This window comes from Abramis brama (genome assembly GCF_963993115.1).
Source record: "Abramis brama genome assembly, chromosome: 18".
Classification (NCBI taxonomy): domain Eukaryota; kingdom Metazoa; phylum Chordata; class Actinopteri; order Cypriniformes; family Leuciscidae; genus Abramis; species Abramis brama.
Window position 1 is genome coordinate 24,984,663 of NC_139980.1, and position 26,658 is coordinate 25,011,320.

At 36.5% G+C, this 26,658-nt stretch overlaps 1 protein-coding gene and 1 long non-coding RNA gene across 2 annotated transcripts in view; both read right to left on the bottom strand.

The window, feature by feature from the left end:
• Window positions 1–3,568: 3,568 nt before the first annotated feature.
• LOC311069177 lies at window positions 3,569–5,662 on the bottom strand. Its single transcript, XR_014603489.1, has 3 exons — window positions 5,548–5,662; window positions 4,447–4,656; window positions 3,569–4,314 (listed from the first exon to the last, which is right to left on the bottom strand). It is a non-coding gene; the product is annotated as an uncharacterized lncRNA (long non-coding RNA).
• A 3,388-nt stretch (window positions 5,663–9,050) lies between these two features.
• LOC311068336 (uncharacterized protein) overlaps window positions 9,051–26,658 on the bottom strand; it is a gene marked incomplete at its 5' end in the record, with an annotated part of 67,054 nt that continues 49,446 nt past the window's right edge. The window contains 14 exons of the mRNA XM_084090719.1: window positions 9,051–10,314; window positions 10,673–10,736; window positions 10,823–10,885; window positions 10,994–11,035; window positions 11,304–12,662; window positions 13,946–14,116; window positions 14,223–14,395; window positions 14,496–14,639; window positions 14,780–14,974; window positions 16,165–16,371; window positions 16,455–16,609; window positions 17,808–17,872; window positions 22,065–22,165; window positions 25,340–25,372. Of these exons, the coding sequence (XP_083946845.1) occupies window positions 10,241–10,314; window positions 10,673–10,736; window positions 10,823–10,885; window positions 10,994–11,035; window positions 11,304–12,662; window positions 13,946–14,116; window positions 14,223–14,395; window positions 14,496–14,639; window positions 14,780–14,974; window positions 16,165–16,371; window positions 16,455–16,609; window positions 17,808–17,872; window positions 22,065–22,165; window positions 25,340–25,372 (2,846 nt within the window). The 3' untranslated portion in view covers window positions 9,051–10,240. The remainder of the gene's footprint in view (window positions 10,315–10,672; window positions 10,737–10,822; window positions 10,886–10,993; window positions 11,036–11,303; window positions 12,663–13,945; window positions 14,117–14,222; window positions 14,396–14,495; window positions 14,640–14,779; window positions 14,975–16,164; window positions 16,372–16,454; window positions 16,610–17,807; window positions 17,873–22,064; window positions 22,166–25,339; window positions 25,373–26,658) is intronic.

Genomic DNA, 26,658 nt, shown 5'->3' on the forward strand with positions numbered 1-26,658 from the left:
GGATATGAACAAAAATCGGATTTGGACTGACATTCTGAACGTAGCCTATATCGGCATAAGAAATAGAAGGAAGAATTGTCGGGTCATCAGTCCATGACTAAGAAGCTAGCTTGTTCGGATCTTTAACTTTAGTTTGTAAAAATTTCATGCTCTTTTCTGCTTACTAGTGTTCCAAGAGCTCAAATATCTGGGAATAATAATAGATTCACGTCTTTCATTTAAAACACAGGTTTCAGTCAGGCTTCCGGCCTGCCCACAGCACAGAAACAGCTCTGGTCAGAGTTACGAATGACCTTCTGATGGCAGCCGATGCTGGCTCCCCCTCAATTCTTATCCTCCTTGACCTCACAGCAGCGTTTGACACTGTCGACCACACCATCCTTCTCGACCGCCTCCACAGTGATATAGGACTATCAAATTCTGCCTTGGACTGGTTCATATCATACCTTTCTGGAAGGACCGAGTACGTCAGTTTGGGTGGAGCTAAATCTCACCCACATGCTGTCACATGTGGTGTTCCTCAAGGGTCGGTACTTGGTCCAACTCTCTTTATTCTTTACATGCTCCCTCTTGGCCGCATCATCAGCCAGCATGGTATCTCCTTCCATTGCTACGCTGATGATACACAACTCTATCTCAAAATAAACCAAACCCCCCACCTCCCGGCTGCTCTGCCTTCATCTTCTTCAACACCACTCCTACTGACCTCCTGCTTGGAGGAGATAAAGGCCTGGATGAGTCAGAACTTCCTACAGTTAAATTATTCCAAAACTGAGGCAATTCTTGTCGGCACCCCTCAGCAGGTTCAGTCGTCCCTGATAACCTCTATCACTTTTTCTGGAAAAGACATCCCTCTCTCATCTACAGTAACCAACCTCGGTGTAAAACTTGACTCTCACCTCACATTTGACAACCATATCAAACTTCTGTGCAAATCATCCTTTTTCCACCTTAGGAATATTGCCAAACTCCGTCCCACACTCACTCTTTCTGACGCCACTAAACTTGTCCATGCCTTTGTCTCCTCCAGGCTGGACTATTGTAACGCACTTCTGTATGGGATCTCTAGCAAGAGTCTGCAGAAACTCCAACACATACAGAACAGTGCTGCTAGGATCCTAATGAGAGTGCGTAAATATGAACACATAACCCCCATTCTTCAAGCACTTCACTGGCTCCCCATCTCCGCTAGGATCCAATACAAAATCACTCTCCTCACCCACCAATGCATTCATGGAAATGCTCCACCCTACCTCAAGGAACTTCTCACCCAGCAAACATCAACCAGAAACCTCCGCTCACAAAATGGCAATCGTCTCCGTCCTCCCAGAACCAAGCTCCGGACCATGGGAGATCGTGCTTTCTCCTCTGTTGCCCCGCGACTGTGGAACTCATTGCCAGACCACCTGAGGGTTCCACAGTCAGTTGATCACTTTAAAAAAAGACTTACAAACTTTTCTATTTAAAATTAGCTACAATTAATGTGAAACTGAACTGTTTTTATATTTAATGTTTTCTTATTCTTGTCCATGTTTTTTACTTCTGAAATATGTAGCACTTTGGGATTTGTTCGCAAATGAAAAGTGCATTATAAATACAATTTATTATTATTATTATTATTAAAAAGGTCATAAACAGAATCAAATTTAACTTGGCAAATTTCAGACACATTAGGAATAATTTAACTACAGAGGCCTCAAAGTTATACATTAATGCTATGATCTTATCACATATGAATTACTGTCTTACCAGTTGGACACAGACAGGTTGGACCACATTACGAACAGTTGAAACACTTTATAAACGGGCCTTGAAAACGTTGGATAAAAAATTAATATCACCATTGTAAAATCTTAATTAAATATGATCTGTTAAATTGGGAAAACATGATTAAGTTTGCAGATATCTTACTTGTATATAAAATGTTTCATGGCATGGCTCCCCCTCTGCTCAATAAATTCGTCCAACAAAATCTAAACTCATCCACCAGAGCATCTGCAAGAGGGGATTGTAAAATACCATGTAGAAAAAGTAGTTTTGGACAGTCAGCTTTCTCTTTTCGAGCAGCTCATACACGGAATACCATACCTACAGAACTAAGGAACATCACATCTATCAAATCATTCTCCAAATCCATAAAACATTGGTTATTGACAAATCAAATATGCTGCCATAATACAGAGTAATGTGTTTGTATTCATCGCTATAGTGATGTCTCTGTGTGTGCTTATGTGTTGTTGATGCATGCAAATGTGTGTCTATACACTTTTACCTGTGTCTATACTGTGTGTGATACTTGTGTTATGTTTTTTTTTTCATGCCATCAACCTGCCAGTTGTCCTGATCGGGAATAGTGGTTGTGTTATTCTTACTTATCTATATCTAAGGCTTTCTTATTGATATGTATTTATTGTATTGTTGTAGTGTATTTATTGTTTTTTTTTATGTTGATTAATGTGTGTTGTCCCTTTTAAATAAAGAAATCAAAAAAAAAAAAAATAATAATCTTACTAAGTCCTTCTCTAGATGATTTAGCAGCTTCCACGTGTTTTAGATTTCATAAATTAGTGTAACAATGTGTTCAGTAGTACATAAACAGTGCAATCCATGCTGTTGTCAGACATTCTCTGCTGTTGTTTACATCCGAGCATCTCCAATATGGCCGCGCATCCGGGTAACTGACCAAACCGTGATGTAGGTGCAAACACTCTATAGGTCAGTTTATACTCTTTAGACTTTATTATGCACTTAAATTGACCATGGTGAACATTTTTAGACATTCTAGAACATTTCAACCCCGTTTTGTTTTTAGGCAGTTATAACTATATATATATATATATATATATACAGCTATATAAAGTTTTATATATAAAGTCCAGTACAAATGTTACTGCCGCTCGTCACAACGGCTGTCACCAGTTGCTAGGTGACAAAACCAGATCGTCCCATTGCATTGAACTCCTGGGACACAGCTATAGCAACAATTTGTTAATGTTATGTGACAATACATTTTGTTAGTTTCATTTTCCAAATAACCAGTGGTGGAATGTAACAACATAAATTTACTCTGGATTAAAGTATATATATATATTTGAAGTAGTTTAGATTGTTATTCAACTCCACTTAATCTCAGAGGCAAATACTGTACTTTTTATGAAAAACTGACTTTTTACACATGGATATTAGATTTTGATATTAGATATTGTTTAAAAAAATATGAACAGTACACTGTAAAAACTGTTACTTAGATTCAACTCAAAAAAATTAAGGCAACATTTTCCAACTACTTTTTGCAAGTTTAGTGAACTAACTGATATTTTGAGTAAGGACAACTTAATAATGTGCATTTCAATGTATGCAAAAATATTAAGTAGCATTTTCAGAAAAAGCCAATAAATTGAGTACAATCAATGTAAAACATATCAGCATATTATACACATTAGACTTAATTAAAATAGGTAACATTTAAATGAAAAAATACTAGTTAATGTCTTCTGATTTATTAATTTTGACCAATTTGCCCTTTCTTTGTTTTGGAACGGCTTCAAATAATTAGGTGCTACTATGTCAATTTCCAACATTTATTAAATCATTGCAGCTTATAAACTGCTGGTTAGTAAAACACATTTACAGTACAGTGTGTACATAATATTGAAACATTTTAACACTTACATTACAGTTCACAAGCATGATCATCTCCTCAACTTAAAAAGTACAGCTTAGCATATACCTTTACAGCGTGTGTAAATATTTTTAAACATCTTTAGTTAAACATCTCACTGATCCCACTAACTGACCAGTTTTTAAAGTGCAGCTTCACAGCAGGGCTATTTTGTGTATAAAATATAAACTTTTTTCACACCAGAAAGTATGACCTGCAGCATAGTATAAAACATGACAAGGACAAACCATTATAACATCCTGAAAAATTCAATGTTATGTCCAATGTATAATGATGTTGAACAGACAAAGAAAACAGATGTTCACAAGTGCAGAGTGACAGTCTGTCATGTCTGAGTGCCTAGGCAAGGAGCTTGTTTTTCAGAGTCATGAACTTGGGGCTTGGTTTTGGGCACAGTGTGTCAAGTCCCATGAAAAGTCTTTGAAACACCTCAAATGTTTTTGAAACCTTGGATGGATACTCGAGATTAAGTGCATATGTCAACCCAAGCAGCATGCTTTGGCCAGATTTCCAAGATTGGTAAGGACTGGTATTCCCTCAATGATGATTCCTACTGCATCTGGCTCACGGCAGACATAGATGCTCATATCCGTCTTTTTCAGGTCCTCATGAACAGTGGTCTCTGCAGCCCCCTTTGAGATAAAAATGAAGTATTTAAGACAAACAATCTCATTTGTTGATGGAAAACAAATGTGTTCAAAAAAATCCTCTTCATTGTAAAATCCAGGGTTTTGACACAAAATGCAGGTAAATGAAAGACTTACTTGTGGTGAATTAAGGGATTTAGCTTCTGGGTGGTATCTTGAGAGGCGAGAGTGGAAGGTACTCCAGGATTTAAAAGAACATGGGCAATCTATATGAATACAAGGCAAGGCATGGCCGTGTCCAAAGGTCCCCTGATGCAGTATACAATGCTTTAAAATGTCACTCTTTCCTTGTACCACAGTGCTGCACAATTTACAGGGCCATCCCATCTGGGGAGAGAAAAAAAAAGTTAGTTAGCCTTTTGAATACAAGTGTGATGAAAGCCCTTTAAAAAATACACTTAAAATACAAGTGAAGATTATCCTGCTGAACAAAACAAGAATGATTAACTTTAGTTCATCGCAGAACTTATCTTAGAAAATAATCTGAAACCTCATGTAAAAACCCCACTGAATTTTTGTAATGATATCATCATACAGCACCTACAGGCATAACTAATTACAATATTGGGAGGAGGGATGTTAATACAAATAAATGTCAAAAAAAATATTTTCACTTAAACAAATGGTTTTAAAATGCATTAACAAAATATAAATATATCAAGAGGCAGGAGTTAGACATCTGCACCCAATAATTACAGAGCAATAGAAATATGAACTTTGGGTTATGAGTTAGGCCTATGCATAGAGTACATTGTGAGCGTACACATTTGTGAAAGATGAACTGCCGTATATTTGCCTTAACTATGCTTTACCATAATTAAACAGCTTTGGACTAATTGATAATCACTCAGCTAACGTTAAGTTAGCTGTGGCTTCGTGTGTGTCTGTAACTTACGTCTACTCCTAAACTATGTCGAAGCAACGACAATGTTTTTGAAGTTAGAAACACCTCTGAAACATTAAACTATCACACAAAGACAACATAACTTATACATTGCACACACATGTAGATGTATACAGTATGTGGCTCAAGTTAACGAGCTGTTTGAGATAGAGCCTATTTTTTACAGTCTATGGATAGAGCACATACAAATTTGGCGGGTCGCAAAAGTTTGTAGGAAACAGAGCTAACGTAACGTTATGCTTTTGCAGATTGCACAACACAAACACGTTAATTAGGGTAAAATCAAACTTTTAACAATACAAAGAGTTACTTACATGCGGTACGTGAAGTATAAATTATCCGGCTCCGTGGAAAACCCTGGTCGAATAAACTCCTGGAACAGACGAGAGTGAACAATTTGCCCGGGCTTGTTCTTCCGTTGCTGCGGGTGGGCGGGTCGTGTCTTTTTACGTCTGGTATAAACTTTTAAAATGAGTTTTGTAAAATCAATTTATGGTGAAGTCCAATGAAATTAATTTTATTATAGAAAATATTAAGTTACGAAAATATTCACACTTTTTACTTATTGATAACTCAAAAAAACAAAGAAAGAAAAATAAATTAATTTATTGGAATAAATATAGTTTTTTAAACGACTTTATATAATAGACACACTAAAAATATGTGTAGTAATTTGGAAATGTGATATTCCAAAGGAATTGTTATTTTTGTTTTAATTAAATAATAACCCAACAAAATGTTTAAGTAGTTCATGTTCCTATGCTTTAGGGGTGACTTAAAAAAAGAGGTCCTGCGTGACTTACATAAAATATACCATTTGCACCAATGGTAAAAGAGAGTAAAAAAAATAAAGCTTGCTGTTTTATGTAGGCTATACTGTTAATTTAAACTTTTATTTTGTTTTTCTTATCTTAAACGTTACTTATCTTGTAAATAGTTGTAAAAAGTAATGTAAGTGAAAATGTATAGAACAATTTATTTTGTATCAAATGTACAAATTAACTGACATGACAAAAATAAATGTACAGAATAATTTCTTTATTACATTTACAAGTAATAACTTGCATTACAAAAATAAACAATGCAGAGAATTTATTTTTTGTTTCTTTACAAATTATAACTTACAAAAAAAAAAATTATGTATACAATTGTTTAATTTACAAATTTTAATTCACATAACCAAACGTTTATTTCTCTACCAATCTATCAAGAAGAGAAAACAATCTGTCCATTCTCTCCCTGCTCTGTTAGGGTTAAGGTTAGGCGAAGGGCCCTATCCTTCACGGCCCAGGGAAAGAAGGACGATAGGCAGGGTTGCCATGTCTGTGCAACAAAAGTAGCACAAAAAGCCCATCGGCTCTTCTCCATCGGGTGGCTGAATTATCCACTGGGGGATGGAAATCAACCAGCGGAATTTTTTTTTACGCGTGGCAACAACTTAAAGTAGACCAATTCCGTGGGAAAACCTCGGACTTGGCAACACTAACGGTAGTTCGCATTAGAAGGAGCCTTCGACTTGGGACAGCCTTCATCACGTTCAGTGGTGCATTCAGATGCTATTTAAAGGGCGCATGCTTGGCCATAATGTAGCGTGTACACAACGCGCACACTTTGCTTCTCTCATCTACACACAGACGCAGCAGTTGACATTTTTGCAAACCATACATAATTACAAGGAAAAATATTCCACATAAGGAAAATCATTGTGGTGTCCATGAAGATGTGAAAAAATAGGCATAAATCTAGCACATTTACCAAAATTATTATATGCCTGTTTAACCTTAGCTTATTTGGGTGGGTTTCTCCCATCCCCATACAATGTCACTTCTCTGTCTTTACGGCCCTGACGAGAACATCGGTCTCCTCGGCTGTGAACTGCTCCTGGCAAATCCGCCGTTATAATAGCAACCCGCCATGGAACAAGCGCGCCTGCTCTTAAAGGGAATGTGAGATGATGCTCTGATTGGTTTATTTCACGTTACGCCCAAACCACACCTATGAGTAATGTAGCTACTTCAGACCAACCCATTTTAGATTTGCATCACAAATCCGCCCACAAAGTTACTTGCGTTTCGCGTTTGATACTTGCATTTCAGATCTTTAAAATAGGGCCCAGTGAGTGAGAGAATCGTGCCAAAACTGTAAGTGCAGCTAAAAGAAAGACGCAACTGTACAAATCAGGTTATTTTGGGAACTTTTTTGCCCCATGTACACAAGTCATTTAGACATTTGCAACAGTTTTTTTTTTTTTTACGCAAAGGTTGATTTTACCCGGTTTTTTTGGCCGTATTTATGGGAAAAAAACGTGCCAAAAGTGTAAGCGTGGAAAAATGGAAGTCAGAAGAATACATATCACATTTATTGGGCCCTATCTTGCACCCAGAGCAATTGACTTTGTACACCGACACATGTATAATTTCTATTTTGCACCCGACACACAGCGGACTTTTCCCTCCACAGACGCACGTCGGTAAATTAGGAAATTAACTTGCGCTCCCGGGGGCGGTTCAGCGAAAAGAGGCAGCGTGTTCCGGCGCAAACGTTCCCTGGTGCTATTTTGCAGTTCCAGAAAACAATTCCGCCACAGACCAGGAAAAACCTAGTTTAAAGTCAGTGGCGTTTTTTCAGTGGCGCGTTCAGATGCTATTTTAAGGGCGCATGCTTGGCCATAATGTAGCGTGTGCACAACGCGCATACACTTTGCTTCTCTCATCTACACACAGACGCAGCTGTTGCCATTTTTGCAAACCATACATAATTACAAGGAAAAATATTCCACATGAGGGAAATCATTGTGGTGTCCATGAAGATGTGAAAAAATAGGCATAAATCTAGCTTAAACATTTACCTAAATTATTATACGCCTGTTTAACCGAAGCTAATTTGCAACGCATTCTCATCCTAGAGCGTCATATACTGACGCTTTTGAAATTTCGTCTACATTCGATGCACATGGCACCCTTTAGCGTCAATATGAAACGCAGATTATGGGTAGGTTTAGGTCTGGGGTAGGGTTAGGGTTAGACCGCTAGGAGGTGCCTTCTGGCCCATATTTATCTGCGCGTCATATTGACGCTAAAGGGTGTCATGTGCGTCGAATGTAGACGAAATTTCAAAAGCGTCAGTATATGACGCCTTGGGATGAGAACGGGCTGGGTTTATTGTAATTTAGGTGGGTTTCTCCCATCCCCATTCAATGTCACCTCTCGGTCTTTTACGGCCCTGACGAGAACGTCGGTCTCCTCGGCTGCGAACCGCTCCTGGCAAATCCGCCGTTATAATAGCAATCCACCATGGAACAAGCGTGCCTGCTCTTAAAGGGAATGTGAGATGATGCTCTGATTGGTTTATTTCACATTACATCCAGACCACACCTATGAGTAATGTAGCTACTTCAGACCAACCCATTTTAGATTTGCTTCGGGCGCAAGAGTCATTTATCCCGCTGGTATAATAGCAACAGTGCCCGAGATCCCCCCACAAAGTTACTCGCGTTTCGTGTTTGATATTTGTGTTTTAGATAGTTAAAATAGGGTCCATTATGCGTAAGCATGAAGCTGCAGTTTCACAATACATGCATTACACTTAATAACAGTAAAATGCTGCAAATATTTTTTTCTTATACATGAAAGGCGATTTACACCTTTACAAATCTTCTCTTGCGCATGCAAACTTTATTTACGCTTGCAATCTTATGTACACTTTCACAAATCTTACCCTGCACATGTGATTCTTTATGGCATCATATTACCTTCATAAAGATACCTTCGCAAAAATGAAGGCTCGTTTGGGCGATTCAGAGTTGACTCTTTCTTTTGTGATAAACTAACTTTATTTAGTTTAGCTTTACACTTTCACTTTCAGCTTTACAACTTTGCAGACTGTTTACATTCACATACAGCTACATTACACACTGCACGAAAGGTCATTTTCAAAAATCCATAATCAGGGCACTTTAAGATTTGAAGTACACAAAAAGTACGCTTTCAATACAATTAAGCACACTTCTTTTTCACAAGGGCTTTCTTTAATCAAAATATATAAAAATATTCCTATGCTTATTGTTTTATAAAGATCTAATGCCAAAGTATACTTACATTTTGTAAAGGTCATAAACTTTCTAGCACAACTGTAATAAAATTATATTCTATAAAAATGTTTACATTATTAGAATTGACAAAGCTTTTAGGCTAACTTGTTTTATATTTGCTCATCAAATATGATCAAGTGTTAGTTTTGCTTTAGGGAAACAAGGGTTGCTGAATACGTACAGTACAGGAACTGAAAGAGATGCAAAGGATTCAGAATCAAAGTCCTTATACTTGTATAATGTATAATATTATGCAGGTGAGGTTGACCAAGCTCAAAGAATTGTTGAAATGAATAAGAAACTGTAACCTTAATACTGTGATGGCTTAAAATAATAATCAATTATTTGGAAACATGATCTATTTCATCATTATTGCCAAATGCAATGACAAATAACAAGAGAGCTACAAAGCCATGATTATCAACTCCAAAATAAATGTAAAATAAAGAGGCATTTCATTTCTGGTGTAGCTAAAAATGCAAATTTTATTATTATTATTTTTTAATAATCCATACAGTGTAGAACAGCATGATATATGTAATGACACCAACTGGACAAGAAAACTGATGATTTAAAATGATTTAAAAATATTCAAAGAAAAAAAAAAAATACATCAAATACACCAGAAAACACAAATAAAGCTATTTCTCTAGATCTATATTATTGATATTATTTTTCTGTTATAAATGAAAGTGCATCCAATCATGCAAATCACAGCCTTATAATAAAATGTATCCTCAATTAAACATTAGATCTGTAGATTATTGGCCACTTTTATTAATATTTAAGAACATAGAAAAACTTCTTCCCAGAAATCAGTAACAGATAGTGCAGTTTACATATACTTGCAGTGTTAAAAATGTGTTCGGAAAATGCTGTTTAATATAAAGCAAACTAATCCCTAATGAAGTAGCTGATTATGCATTCATAAGAGTTTCTGAGCCACTGGACATGTTTGAAGATGTTGCTGCTTCAGATACGTTGTACACATCTGCAAATAGTTATTTTTATTTTTTATGTTACTTAAAATATTCTTGTCATGTCATATGATATATATATATATATATATATATATATATATATATATATATATATATATATATATATATATATATATATATATATATACACACAGGCCTGGTTTCACAGACATAGCTTAGACTAAACCAGGCCTTAGTTCAATTAAGACATTTAAGAAGCTTTTATAAATGTGCCTTAGAATAAAACATTACTGTTTTTTTTGACAAAACATTAACCCCCACCCCCCCCCACAGCTGGGTCTGGGACTAGGCTTTAGCCTGGTTTGTGAAACTGCCCAATAATGTATACATTTTAATAGCAATACTTACTTCTCCTACGCATCCTTTGAAAGAAACCCAGCCCGCTTGAAGATGATGGTCCTGCACTAGTACTCTGTAATACAGAGATTTAAGATATCAGCTGAGTATATCTATCATTAGGAAGAACTCATGGATCAGATGCATTTAGTTGGTATTTACCCTGGTACGGTTAGAGCTGGTAAGATTCCTTAGTGACAGCCTTCCTGCCAGTGCCTCACGAATCTGCAACCATATGTGACAAAAAGGTTAAAGCACTGCAGTAGAACTGAATGCCTCTAAGATCAGTATAACAAATTGTCAACTTGCAAAGTGACACAAATCAATTCATACCTTGCTGTCTAAAAGCGTTCCGAACACCAAAATAAAGAATCCCTGCAGAAGTTTTACAAACATACAAGGAAAATGGTATGAGTAAATAATACTTATTATAATGCTGTTAATTTCATATTCATAACATTGAAAATAACTTATTTTACATTATGTTATGGTGTTGTGAGGCTTTATATTGAATTGTTACAATAGATTATAATAATTATTAAATTATTTGCATTACAATTATTATTTTAATGTTTGCATTTAAATCAAGCACACAAAATATAACTTTAATATAAAGTCAAAATACAAAGACAGAAAGTGATACCTGCAGTGAATTGAGGAGTGCAAACACCACATGAATGCCTATTTCACGGGACACCATGGTTCCAATTCCAAATCCCCATGTTAGACCAAAGATAGGAGTCAATATGGCCACACATCGGGCAATGACCACCAGGGCATGTTTCTCATCCGGTTGAGTTGTGGCACCAACTCCTCTCCTCAACATCTTATACAGAACCACAATCAAAACCACAAGGTTTATGGCTACAATAGTGAGAGCTGGAATCACAAATGCCAGAAGGGCCTTAGATTCATTCCAATTCAGCCAGCATGCATATTGTTTCGTGATATATTTCTGAGGTCCAGCTGTCGACGCAACAGTAATGACCGCTATGAGCAAAGGCGCACCATAACCGACTATGAAGGCAATAGCCATCATTTTGGCCCTTGACATTTGGGACAAGACCATGACTGTACGGTAAAAGAGCAGCAGTGCTGAAATCAACATCCAGAAGAAAAGAGCCAGGTAAAAAAAGTGCATGAAGAAAACCGCTGGACTGCAGCGACCCACTGATGTTGGTTGCTCTTGTTCTGCGATTGCGGCTCCAATGATAAAACAGATGTTTGCGATCAGCAGGGACACGGCAATGTTGACTATGGAGACATGTCGGATGTAGGATGTGTCATTTCTTGTCATTGACTTCCACACGATAATCTCAATAATGAGGCACAAAATCAAGCTGGCTATTGAAATAGCAACACCAATGTAAGTTATATAAGCCAAAGCCAAGACAGCATTAACATCAATGGCGAATGGGGACATCAGGATGGAAAAAGAGGTTGTGTGGTTGCATTCACATTTGATCTTGCCAGTTTCGTTCACTAAGGGCTTTTCTTTACATCCAGTGGAATCCCATGCATCAAGATTGAAGTTCCAAAAGACACACTGAGGATTTCTCAAAGATGCATTCGTAATGCCAAAAGTAAAAGAAATGTTGTTAAGCGTTTGGTTAACCTTAACAACTACCACATCTCCATTGATGAGGGAAACTGATTTCCTGTCATTATTACTAGTATTACGAGTAGGCAGGATTTTGTCAAGATTTGCAAAGACGATAACGGTTAAGGAGGTTGGTGTAAAAACCTGTGGTATCAGAATCTCAGTAGTTGAGTTTGACAGTTTTGATGTTCCACTATATGATGTAGTTACTACTGTTCTGTTCAACTCAAGGGATTTTGTGCTATTAATCGTAAAATTGTCCTCTATGATATTTTTACTTATATTCTCAACAGCGGCCAGAAGTGCAATGCTGGTGTTTTCTGATGTGTTGTTATTATTCAATTTATTCCATGAATTAATGGTATCATTTGATACAAGGATGTCCACTGTTTGAAGAAAACCCTGTAAAAAGAAATACATGTTTAGTAGAAACAGTTGTATTTAGATTGGACAATTTTCTAATGCATAAATATACAGACCCTTTCCAAAAAATTAGAATATCATGGAAAAGTTTATTTATTTCCATAATTCCATTCAAAACGTTAAACTTCCATAGATTATAGATTCAGGGCCCATAACTTAAACGATTTCAAGTATTTAGTTGTTTATTTGTACATAATTTGGGCTTCCAGCTCATAAAACCCACGAAAACAGGATTTCAAAAAATTAGAATATTACATGAAATCACACAGTAATTACACAGTGATACCATGGTCATTGAACCAGGTTTTGGTTATTTTGGCCGTGTGGGCAGGTGCAAATCCTGCTGGAAAATGAAGGAAGCATGAAGTGCTCTGAAAATGTCCTGGTAGACGGCTGCGTTGACTCTGGATTTAATAAAGCACAGTGGACCAAAGTCCTCTTTTCTGATGAGAGCAAATTTTGCATCTCATTTGGAAACCAAGGTCCCAGAGTCTGGAGGAAGAATGGAGAGGCACACAATCCAAGATGCTTGAAGTCCAGTGTGAAGTTTCCACAGTCTGTGTTGGTTTGGGGAGCCATGTCATCGGCTGGTGTTGGTCCACTCAACGCAGCCGTCTACCAGGACATTTTCAGAGCACTTCATGCTTCCTTCAGCAGACAAGCTTTATGGAGATGCTGACTTCATTTTCCAGCAGGGTTTGCACCTGCCCACACTGCCAAAATAACCAAAACCTGGTTCAATGACCATGGTATCACTGTGTAATTACTGTGTGATTTCATGTAATATTCTAATTTTTTGAAATCCTGTTTTCGTGGGTTTTATGAGCTGGAAGCCCAAATTATGTACAAATAAACAACTAAATACTTGAAATCGTTTAAGTTGTGGGCCCTGAATCTATAATCTATGGAAGTTTAACGTTTTGAATGGAATTATGGAAATAAATAAACTTTTCCATGATATTCTAATTTTTTGGAAAGGGTCTGTATATTCGATTTTAACATAAATACTTACAAACATTTCATTCATGAGAATCAAAAGAGATCAAAAGGTTGTTTCAGAGAATTCTGTATGATGCATCAAAATGACTAAAGACATTTCCCAGTGGAAACTGAGAAGATTTGCATGATCTTTTTGCTATTAATATTATTATATAGTTATTATATATTATTAAATATTGCTAATATTTTATACAAGCAAGGTTTTTACACCACTTTTTTTTTCACTTTTTACACACGATTTGCACAAACTCGAATTTACATACCTCGATCACAACTTTTCTGATGGGAATGTTTTCTGAGATTTTGGCAATTTGTGAAAGTATCTGAACAATTGTTTGGACAGTCACAGGAGACTGTGTTATCTCCTGATTATTCTGCACTGTAGCATTACTGAGCTGAGCCACAAAATCTGGTACCTGCTCCACAACCAAGACCTAAATTACAAATAAATAAAAAACAAGACATTTTTGAAATCTTTAAAATGGATCATAGTTTTCTTTCTTTCTTTTAAAATAAATAAATAGACAACCAATAGATTACCTCAACTTTCCTTTGAAGGTCTTTAATGACTTTAACTACACAGTTGTCCTGTATTTTACTCCATCCCCCTGGTATACACTGATAAATTATGCTGCCTTCTTTGCCGTTTTCACAGGCTCCTGTTAAAAATTCATTTATGTTTCCAACTCCAAATGGGCTAATACAGTCAAATGCTGCAAGTCAGAAAAAAATCAATTGTTTGTTTTAGACAACTACAACAGATAAATGAACTTGCTGCTGAATCATGTAAAGAATAAAACACTTATGGCTTACTTCCTGTGATTGTGGTAATTTTGACACTTTTCGAGCTGTCACTGAAAATTGGTAGTGCTGGTGGGTTCTTGATTTGACATGTAAAGGTTTTTTCACCACAATTATTGCTCTGGATTTCATATTTTAATAGGCGACATCTGCCATCTGATTGCATAAAATGGGTAAATACAATCATTGGAACATATTAAAAACATTCCCTGTTTTTTTCTTTTTAGTGGAACTTATAACTGCATTCTGTAACTTTTGTAAGATTATATTGCAATATAAATATCTGTATGTACAACCTTTTGAAGTGTCAGCCACATTGTCCCACATAACTTCGTAATTATCGTCACAGCAAGACAGTAGGATCGTCTGGGAAGTACACTGAAACTTTGTATCCGTCATATTCAGCAGGATATTGGGACGTGGTTCAAGTTTTATATCTTGCCACTGAATATAAGGTAATGAGGTCCTTTTAATAATACATGAGTATCTACCTGCAAGTGAAAAAAATGCATACATACATATTTGGTTTAAGATTTTTTTTTTAATCAAATATGCCCAAAATGAGAGCAATATATGCCTAGGAAGTCGTACAACAGCATGATAATTGTCAATATTTACTTACCTCCACATAATTCTAACTCTGTATGATTTTTGTGTGCAAAAAATCCTGAAATTAATGTTGTTATTCTCTTATTTACGGTCATGTGACATGCGATTACATTTTCTTCCCTGACACACACTTTTATCTCTTTGCCGGCCGATATTCCTATACAGTAGGCTACAGTCTACCTCTCTAGCTAGCAATAAAAAAATAACATTTCTGATACAGGATATAAGTCACTATGGTTTTAACACCCAACATTATTTAAAACAGCTAAAGGTGCCTTAATTTGTCCCTTACACTAATATCCAAGTGTCTATTCATGCATATATGTAGTCAACTAACTTATCAAACTAGTGAAAAACATAAGTAATGTTTTTTTGTGTGTGTGTGCTTGTGAATTGAGCAAAAATAACATTTTTCAAATCAAATTTTGTTATTTATTTATTTACATTTCAAGTGAACTTTCTATTATTTCTAATCATATCCTGATGTTAAATTGTGGACATTTCAGTTTTGACATTTCTCCTACTAAACTGATCTCTGGATTATTTATTCATTGAGATTAAAAGATTAATATAAAAACTGAGTTTAAAAGTGGCTTAATTTTAAAAGACAATACATCTCAAGCACATCTGCACACTACATGATTTCAGTTTATGCACAGTACAAGGGGAAGGGCTGACTTATTCATATTAATTAACCCTTGTGCATCAATTAAAAAAAATAACACATAGGTCCATAAAGGACAAAAGTTTCATTTTCAAAAAACTCATAAAAATGTGAAGCTTGGGATCATAGACTTAAGTTTTGTCTCATTTTAAAGAAGACCCACGGCAGATTATTGGTGAAGTAAAAGATGTTTAAAAAGTGAAGGAAAAAAAAAGGTTATAGAGGTTTAAGTTTATAAAAATGATTTTATATAAAATATATGTTTATGAAACATGATGATCTCTAAACTGCTTGAAAATCAAAGCCATAAATCTAAACAAGCCATGTTCCAAATTTGAGGTTGATATCTGTTCAGTCAGTCGTGTAAATTACCATTGATAGGACAAAGATTAATTATGTGTGACTCACCATTGTCTTTCTCTGTAGCGCTTTTCACAAAGAGAGTGCTAAGGTTATTGCCACCATCTTGAATGCTATATCTAATGGTGTCTAGTGCAGGATCTTGGCCATTCACTGTCCATATCATATCACCCTGAACAGACGCTGGGCGAACACATCTCAGCTCCATCTTTTGTAAGGGATACCATTTTTCTGCAGTTGACAGGTTCGTATTTACTGAAAGCAAAATTCATACAGTTTCATGGGGGAGAATAGAACTGTTTTTAAAATGTTTAAGATTAGACAGTGACAACCCTTACCATTTTCAGAAAAAGAATTCTCTATTACAGGGATTCCTGCTTTCTGGAGAGTTTGTAAAACATTTAAGTTTGCTGATGAAAAATCATCGCCGTTAGGGTTGCTGGGGCTGTTGGTTTTTACTTGAAATTCATAGTCTGCTATAATGCTACCAGGCCTATGGAGTAACACACATACCACAACAACAAAAAAACATTGTTTTAACAAGAGGTAAAAACTAAAATGGTACTTTCAGAGTGAATGTTACAGTGAGGAAAATAAGTATTTGAACACCCTGCTATTTTGCAAGTTCTCCCACTTAGAAATCATGGAGGGGTCTGAAATTGTCATCGTAGGTGCATGTCCACTGTGAGAGACATAATCGAAAAAAAAAAGAATCCAGAAATCACAATGTATGATTTTTTAACTATTTATTTGTATGATACAGCTGCAAATAAGTATTTGAACACCTGAGAAAATCAATATTAATATTTGGTACAGTAGCCTTTGTTTGCAATTACAGAGGTCAAACGTTTCCTGTAGTTTTTCACCAGGTTTGCACACACTGCAGGAGGGATTTTGGCCCACTCCTCCACACAGATCTTCTCTAGATCAGTCAGGTTTCTGGGCTGTCGCTGAGAAACACGGAGTTTGAGCTCCCTCCAAAGATTCTCTATTGGGTTTAGGTCTGGAGACTGGCTAGGACACGCCAGAACCTTGATATGCTTCTTACAGAGCCACTCCTTGGTTATCCTGGCTGTGTGCTTCGGGTCATTGTCATGTTGGAAGACCCAGCCTCGACCCATCTTCAATGCTCTAACTGAGGGAAGGAGGTTGTTCCCCAAAATCTCGCAATACATGGCCCCGGTCATCCTCTCCTTAATACAATGTCGCCCTGTCCCATGTGCAGAAAAACACCCCCAAAGCATGATGCTACCACCCCCATGCTTCACAGTAGGGATGGTGTTCTTGGGACGGTACTCATCATCATTCTTCTTCCTCCAAACACGTTTAGTGGAATTATGACCAAAAAGTTCTATTTTGGTCTCATCTGACCACATGACTTTCTCCCATGACTCCTCTGGATCATCCAAATGGTAATTTTAAAGGCAGACTAACAGGTCTTTGAGGGTCAGAATTCTAGCTGATAGACAGGTGTTCAAATACTTATTTGCAGCTGTATCATACAAATAAATAGTTAAAAAATCATATATTGTGATTTCTGGATTTTTTTTTTTAGATTATGTCTCTCACAGTGGACATTCACCTACTACGATGACAATTTCAGACCCCTCCATGATTTCCAAGTGGGAGAACTTGCAAAATAGCAGGGTGTTCAAATACTTATTTTCCTCACTGTATATTATAGACCTTACCTGAAGCCAGTGACTGTACATGAACCTTTACTGTAGGAAGACACAGCTTCGTAACTTTGATCAATCTGTAAAAAGTAAGTGTAACCAGTTCACATTAGGAAGTATACCAGACCTATGATAAAAATGAAAATTAAAAATGATATAGTTTTTAAGAAGAAATTTCAAGAACCAGAGATATATAGATTTTTTATTAGTTATAGTTATTTTATTATAGAAGTTATTTATCTAATTAATTAATCTATCAAATTAGAGGGGTGTAAAAAGACTTTAGAAAAATGGCAGCATCATTATTTTATTTTTACACAGAGATTGGTAGGTTTGTTTGTAAAATATGTTGACTTAAGTAATATTTGTTTCATTTTATGCCAACGGTGACAGTTCAAAAGTGGCAAAAAACACATCTTATGTTTGCCTCAAGTTTGCATGCCTGCAATTGAAGAAGTATTAAAGATTATGGTTTTTAACCAACTTTTCTTTTGGTATCTTCTTTTAAAGGCCCTCGATGGTTCAATCCCAGAGATACGGACATGTCAATGCGGCTCCTGAGTAAATTTGTACATTATACACATTTTCAGTGGTCAAAAACCAAATGTGGGTCACTTTGCATACAGCTGATACTTTTTTAAAAGGGGAATATCTAAATAACAGATAAAGTTAAAACTAGAAATGCATTTCATTTTCTCCTATCAGCTCAATTGCAATTAATGTAATTTTAGATTCTTGAGACTTTTCTTTTGGAATCTTCTTTTTTAAGGCCCTAGATGGTTCAATCTCTTAGATATAGGGATGTCAATGCTGTAATGTGTCATTATGATACTACGTATTTGAACAGGTAGATTCAGAAGCTGTTAAAATGAACACAATCCCATCTTCCAAATATCCCTAAAATTGATTAAAATATCGATTCTTATAAATATATGTTTGAGAGCAAGTTAATGCGCCTCAACTTAACCATTTTCACTGGATTTTTGGTACTCAGAGAGATATGTTATATGCAATTATTTTGATAGAGGGAAACAAGATTAATTCTAGTTTAAACATTATTTGTTCTTCAGACATTACTCTTTAAATGCCATAAGTATCAGCTGTGTGCAAAGTTAACCACATTTGGTTTTTGATCACTTAAAACGAGTAAAACTTTCAACAATTTGAGCATGGAGCTGCTTTAAGATCCCCATATCTATGGGATTGAACCATTGAGCACCTTTAAAATGAAGATACCAAAAGGAACGTTTGTTAGGAACCAGAATCTTAAAGGATATGATCTTTAATACTTCTTGAGTTACAGGCATGCAAAAGTGAGGCAAAAAAAGTGCTTTTTGCCATTTTTGAACTGTCACTATTGGCATATAATGAAACAAAGATTGCTTAAGTCAACATATTTTACAAATAGACCTACCAATCTCTGTGTAAAAATAAAATCTCAGGTGAAAATTGTCAATTTGAGCGCCCACTACAAAATAGTGGATTACTCAGTAAATATATATCGGTGACTTTTAATATTTTGGCTTTCATCACTATTAATGTTTGTCTTTGTACAGAAAAAAAATATTAACAAAATCAAAAATTTGAGGTGTGGGAAGTTTCTGAAACTTGGTTAATTTGACACGGAAATGTCCCAATTTAATTTAGCTTTACAGTTAATCATATATCCGGCTTAGAAAATAGGGTCATTGTTTGGGCTTTGTTTGCATGTGTGCGCGCGCGCCTCTTAGAGTTCCATTATGTAGGCCAATATGTTATTTTGGTAATCCTCATTTGCTGTTAATTTGTTTTTGTTTTGTTTCCTTTGTGTTTAGTTTGTTGATTTTTGTTTTGAACGTGGCATCTTCCCGTGCCTTTGTGCTCTTATTTCGGGGTTAGGAGTGAGGAGAGCAAGTTAGAATGTCACGTGACATACATTGTGCTTCACGTAGCAGGTTTTGTGTATTAGTTCATTAGTTTTAGGAGTGTTGCCACAAGTTGTAAGTTTTGTTTGATAGTCAGCAGAGGTAAGTTAAGGTGTGCGTGTAGCACGCTGAAGATGTTTCTTTGTGATTTTTCTTTTGATTTAGCTAGGTTAGATTTAAAAGTTATAGTTAGCAGTGTTTTGTTTTATTTAGTTCTTTGATTTGGCAACACTTGTGCTCTTCTTTTCATTTGGTGTATTTCATTGTATTTTCTTAAAGTTCCTATTTTTGTTTTGACAATATATATTTGGAACACTTTAAAGTTTATTTTCTTTGTGTTTACTGGTTGGGCGTGTAAATAAATAAATGTTCTTTCTCTTCTGAATTCGTGTTTTCCTCCTCATTTAATGGGGGCTCATCCGGGATGTAATTTGCAGCTGATCCGGAGTGAAATAATTTTTTTTTCTCTGTTTTGTACACTTGTTATCTTTAGTATGTGCAGATTGTAACAGTGGTGCTGTGTGGAGGAGAACACTTGGAACGTTTGAAAAATTGCCTGTGAGAAAGATTGGGTGGTCAGAAAAAGTAGTTCATTTGATTTCCATGAATTTATTAAAAATCCAACAACTGAACAATTAGACAAATGTCGAAAAGATGAACTTCTAGAAATAGCCGAACACTTTAAAATTCCAGTTTCAAAGAAATTGTTGAAAAAGTCTATTAAGGCTTTGGTATTTCAAAAGCTGGTTGAATTAAATGTGTTTGCGAAAGAGGTGGAAGATGAGGCAGTCGAAAAGCGTTCCTCCAGGTTTGACGTGTCAGAAGAAGGGTTGGGTGACACGGTGGAGGGGGAAGCCGAAGCCAAGGCAACTTTATCGCCCTTTCTTCCATTCTCTCCGTCGTCCATCGGTTCTGGGGATGCTGCACACCTTAAAGTGCGCCTCGCTCGAATTCAGATGGAAGCTCAGGATCGTGCTGAGGCATGTCAGGCTGAGATGAATTTGCGTATCCAGGTTCGAAAATTAGAGATAGGAGCTGATAAACAGGTTCAATTACGTCAGCTTGAATTAGAGTCGATGAAAAGTCATTATGAATCAGTCGTATGTTCTGCTCCTGTTGATCCTTCTGTGTCCGTGGGGAATGATGGTTCTACAATTACGTTTGATATCACTAAGCATATCGTGTTAGTGCCTCAGTTCAGGGAGAATGAAGTAGATTAATATTTTAATGCATTTGAAAGAATAGCTTCTTCACTTCGATGGCCGAAAGAAGCTTGGACTTTATTGCTGCAATGCAGACTTGGAGGAAAGGCGCAGGAAGTATTTTCAACCTTGTCCTTGGATGATATTGATGAAATATGATATTGTGAATACTATACTATACTATACTTGGTGCCTGAGGCATACAGGCAGAGATTTAGGAACCACAGGAAAACAGGTCAGCAGACTTATGTGGAATTTGCCCATGAAAATCGGATTTTATTTGTTAGGGGATTTTAAATGGTTAGCCGCAAGTAAGGTGCCCGATTTTAACTCGCTTAAAGATCTGATGATGTTGGAGGAATTTAAGCCTATTTGAACGAACAGAAGGTTGTATCTTCGTCACAAGCTGCAATTCTTGCTGATGAATTTGTGTTGACGCACAATAATGTGTTTAGTTTGGTTAGTTCAGAGAAAACTGCAGGCTCTTTTTCTGGTCAGAGTTCAAATTTCCGAGTTAAACAGAGTTCACCTCCAACACAAGAAATTAGAGAATGTTTCTATTGCCATAAATGAGGGCACAGAAGCGAGAAAGCCAGAAATTCGCAGATTCTGTGCAATACGCTGTATTTAATAGATCACTAAATCCACACAGATTTGGCTTACACAAACTTCCCCAGCAAAGTGAGTAAACATAGTAACACGCCAATTTGGCTAGTGTTAATTTCAAACCCTCATGAAACAGAAGAAAGGATAAATAATAAATATTTACCTAAAAAAATACACTGTATTATAAACCTTGCATTAAAGGGACAGATCACCCAAAAATTTAAATGTTGTCATCACTTACTCAACCTGAAGTTGTTCCTAACCTGTATGAGTTTCTTTCTTCTATTGAACACAAAAGAAGATATTTTAAAGAATGTTTGTAATCAAACAGCCTATGGTGGACACTGACTTCCATAGTAGGAAAAAAAATTACCATGGAAATCAATGGCTTCCGTCAACTGTCTGGTAACCAACACGCTTTAAAATATCTTCTTTTGTGTTAACAGAAGAAAGAAACACATACAGGTTTGGAACAACATGAGGGTAATGATGAATGAAGTTTTGAGTGAATTATGCATAAATAATCAATATATTTCATATGAAAATTTTGAAATACTCACCGCTGACTTAATTTGACCAGCATACTTGATGTACTTAATATTTTTGGGGTCGTTGAGATCGATATCAAAATCTTGATTTATTGTCATTGAACTTTTACGAACTAAAAAACACAACAACAAAAAACACACAAAAAAACATTAATTTAGTGCATTAATATGGGATTAATATCCTGCCATGATTCAAAACTGAAAATAAAGTTCTGAAAGGTTGAAACTAAGTGTTCGAAAACTCAAAATCTTACAAAAAAAAGTTTTGCAAGATCGAAAAATAAGATTTGCAAGCTTGCAAAATGTAAAAAAATAAAAATATCTCTGCAAACATTATGTTGTTTTTGAGATTTCCTTCTTCAGAACTGCAACATTTTTTTTTACGATGTTGCGCAAACAATTTTTCAGAGTTTCAAATTTGTCAGTGTTCTCCCACTGTAGCCTATTAGTTTGTTTTCCAGGTTTGAAACCTTGTAAATGGTGATCTGAAAACTGGTGTGCAAATGTGTGAAAAAAAGTTTTGAAACTCTGAAAACAGAGTTTTGCAGGCTTGCAAAGTGGTAAAAATAATAAAATCTCTGCAAACATAATTTTGTTTTTGAGTTTTCCTTCTTCAGAAGTGCAACACTGTTTTATACGGTGTTGTGCAATCATTTTTTCAGAGTTTCGAATGTGTCACTGTTCTACCAGTGTATAGTTTGTTTTCCAGGTTTGAAACCTTGTAAATGGTGATCTGAAAACTGAAAGTTGAAGGTGAAAAAAGTTTTGAAACTCTGAAAACTGAGGATCGAAAGGGCGAAACTTATTACATTACATTACTTTTGCACTCCTATTGCAGACTATTTTTTCAGAGCTGAGTTTACAACACCCACTTTGCGGAGATACGCCCACACAGTTGCGAGCTTGCGACTCACAAATTTGTGGCAGCGTTGTCACGCAGCTCTGCTCTGAAACTCTGAAACTCAGACTGAGCGAAAATGAAGCTTCGCAACTTCGCAACTTAAAAAAAAGCCTGGAGGGAGGGCCTTCTGCTCTTGGCCAATGCTTTGCTGTCTGCTGACGTACAGTCCAATCACAAGTCGTATTTACTGGAAAGGTGGGATTGACCGACTGCTCCCCCAATGACGAAATTCTCTCGAAATTCTCATGCTCACTCCTCACACAGCGAGCGACTCACTTTCTTCAGCTGGCGAATCACTCTCCTCACACAGCGAGCGACTCACTTTCTTCAGCTGGCGACTCACTCTCCTCACACAGCGAGCGACTCACTTTCCTCAGCTGGCGAATCACTCTCCTCACACAGCGAGCGACTCACTTTCTTCAGCTGGCGACTCACTCTCATCACACAGCGAGCGACTCACTTTCCTCAGCTGGCGAATCACTCTCCTCACACAGCGAGCGACTCACTCTCCTCACACAGCGAGCGACTCACTTTCCTCAGCTGGCGAATCACTCTCCTCACACAGCGAGCGACTCAGTCATGTACATTGGCCTAATATTATAATAAAATCTCAAGTAGCTGCTACTGTATTGGTGCAATAACTAACTTCAGTAAACTGTTAAATTTTTGTGTTGTAAAAGTCATTTATTCTGAAGCAATAATCTTAAATTGATTCTCATTGCATTTTTTAAAAACATTTATAAAGGCAATTTCCCCCTAACTGTCATCTTTCAAGTCAAATTATATACATTTTAACTCACTATATTGCTTTTACCAATCAAATTGACTAGTATCAACAAAAAAATAAATAATAATATGCAAAACAAGCATAAAACAAACAAACAAACAAACAAAAAAACAACAACATTGTTTTGGTATCAAATATTCAACATGAATGCATGGGGCAAAAATTAAAAAATATTTTGTGTATATTATGTGTATTTTATGTTTGTTTAATGACTGCTGCTGGCCAATAGAAAAAAACAATAAAACTTATGAATAGCCTACAATTGTAGTTAAAAAACAAAAAATAATCATAAAACATAATGGGGCATTCATGTTGAATATTCTTTTGAATGGTGTTATCAAATAATGATCTGTTATAATCTGATAGAGAAAAACAACATGCAAGTAATTTATAGGCCTACAGTTAACTAATGTGATCTTTACAAAAAACATAATGGTGTATGTAACTTTGAATTGTGTTTTACCTATTTTGATACCAATGTGAATCAGCAAAAAACGGAAATGTCACTTTTTCAGAATATTCTATTTTAAAGATAATTTATAAAATAAACTTTTTAAAAAGCCGTGCATCCTGTTTGCGTATCCTGTGCGCTTTCGTCATTGGCGGAGCAGTCGGTCAATCCCACCTTTCCAGTAAATACCCTCCCTCCAGGCTTTTTTTTAAGTTGCGAAGTTGCGAAGCTTCATTTTCGCTCAGTCTGAGTTTCAGAGTTTCAGAGCAGAGCTGCGTGACAACGCTGCCACAAATCACGTGAGTCGCAAGCTCGCAACTGTGTGGGCGTATCTCCGCAAAGTGGGTGTTGTAAACTCAGCTCTGAAAAAATAGTCTGCAATAGGAGTGCAAAAGTAATGTAATGTAGAAAGTTTCACCCTTTCGAACCTCAGTTTTCAGAGTTTCAAAACTTTTTTTCACCTATTCGCACACCAGTTTTCAGATCACCATTTACAAGGTTTCAAATCTGGAAAACAAACTATACACTGGGAGAACAGTGACACATTCGAAACTCTGAAAAAATGATTGCACAACACCGTAAAAAAGAGTGTTGCACTTCTGAAGAAGGAAAACTCAAAAACAAAATTATGTTTGCAGAGATTTTATTATTTTTACCACTTTGCAAGCCTGCAAAACTCTGTTTTCAGAGTTTCAAAACTTTTTTTCACACATTTGCACACCAGTTTTCAGGTCACCATTTACAAGGTTTCAAACCTGGAAAACAAACTAATACAGTGGGAGAACACTGACAAATTTGAAACTCTGAAAAATTGTTTGCGCAACATCGTAAAAAAAAATGTTGCAGTTCTGAAGAAGGAAATCTCAAAAACAACATAATGTTTGCAGAGATATTTTTATTTTTTTACATTTTGCAAGCTTGCAAATTTTATTTTTCGATCTTGCAAAACTTTTTTTTGTAAGATTTTGAGTTTTCGAACACTTAGTTTCAACCTTTCAGAACTTTATTTTCAGTTTTGAATCATGGCAGGATATTAATCCCATACATTAATTTATCCATTTCAATCAGCAGGGTAAAATAATGGCAGTGAATATAAAAACTGTTGTCATGACATTCATTTTCTGGTCATTTGTTTTTACAGTACATACCTGATAATACTTCTGCAGGTGGTGGTTGTGGTGCTATTGTCAATAAAACCAAAAACAATCAATAAAAAACAAAGAAATAAATAAATTATCCAATAAACAATAAAGACATCTGACCATTCCTGAACATGTTAACAATAAATCAGTTTGTCACGACGCCAACTAAAAACAACAAATTGGTACTTAATTTCATTAGAGATGGGATTGATAACTAACTTTGAAGCTATCATTAATAACTTAAACTTCTAATAACTGTTAAAAGGTTCTATTATATGTGTGTTGTCATCAAGTACATTAATAATAATAATAATGTAACATTTATATAGTGGTTTTCTCTGTACTCTTTCTTACATATGGAAGGGGGGAACCACCACCACCAGTGTGCAGCATCTACCGGATGATGCGACGGCAGCCATATTGCTCCAGAACACCAACTACACACCAGCTTATTGGTGGAGAGGAGACAGAGTGATGACGCCAATCAGTATATGGGGATGATTAGGAGGCCCTGATGGATAAAGGCCAATGGGCAAATTTGGCCAGGATGCCGGGGTTAAACCCCTACTCTTTTATGAAGGACATCCTGGGATTTTTTATGACCACAGAGAGTCAGGACCTCAGTTTAACGTCCACAGGGTGAGTGCCCCCTGCTGGCCTCACTAATACCTCTTCCAGTAGCTACCTGATTCCCTTTCGAAAGGGAACACGCTGCGTCGATGACGCTATTGGGGAACACCCTCCACGTGAACCGGTGTCTGAAAAGCTATCCAATCACGGCAATCGAATTTACCGGCGACAGCCTATGACGTCACTACAAGGGCGACCTGGAAGTATAAAAGGGGCGCCTAGAGAACATCCACTTTTTTTCGTCTTCAGGGATTGTTTTGTCTGATTTCAATCACCTGAAAAAGGTAAGAACAATATTGGCAAGTGACAAGCGTTTTAAGAAGTGTGTGGATCCATGTCTCAGGTTTCTGACACCAGATGACATACACAACTTGTGTGTTTATTGTTTGGGCGAAGAGCACGCACGATCAGCTCTGAGAGATCTGACTGTGCAGAATGTGAGTTTTCCTCTTAGAAAACTCCACTCTTGTCTGGCCCTCTTCTCGAGGGAAGAGGGACAAGCATCTGGGCCCAGTGGTTCGGGTCCCGCTCGTGCTGAGTCCCGCTTCCACTCGATTGGAAAGTCGATGGCAGCGATGGTGGCCACGGAGAGACATCTGTGGCTGAACCTGGCTGACATCGGGGAGAAAGAAAAGGCTTTTCTCCTCGATGCCCCGGTTTCGCCATCTGAACTTTTCGGCGCCTCCGTTGAGACG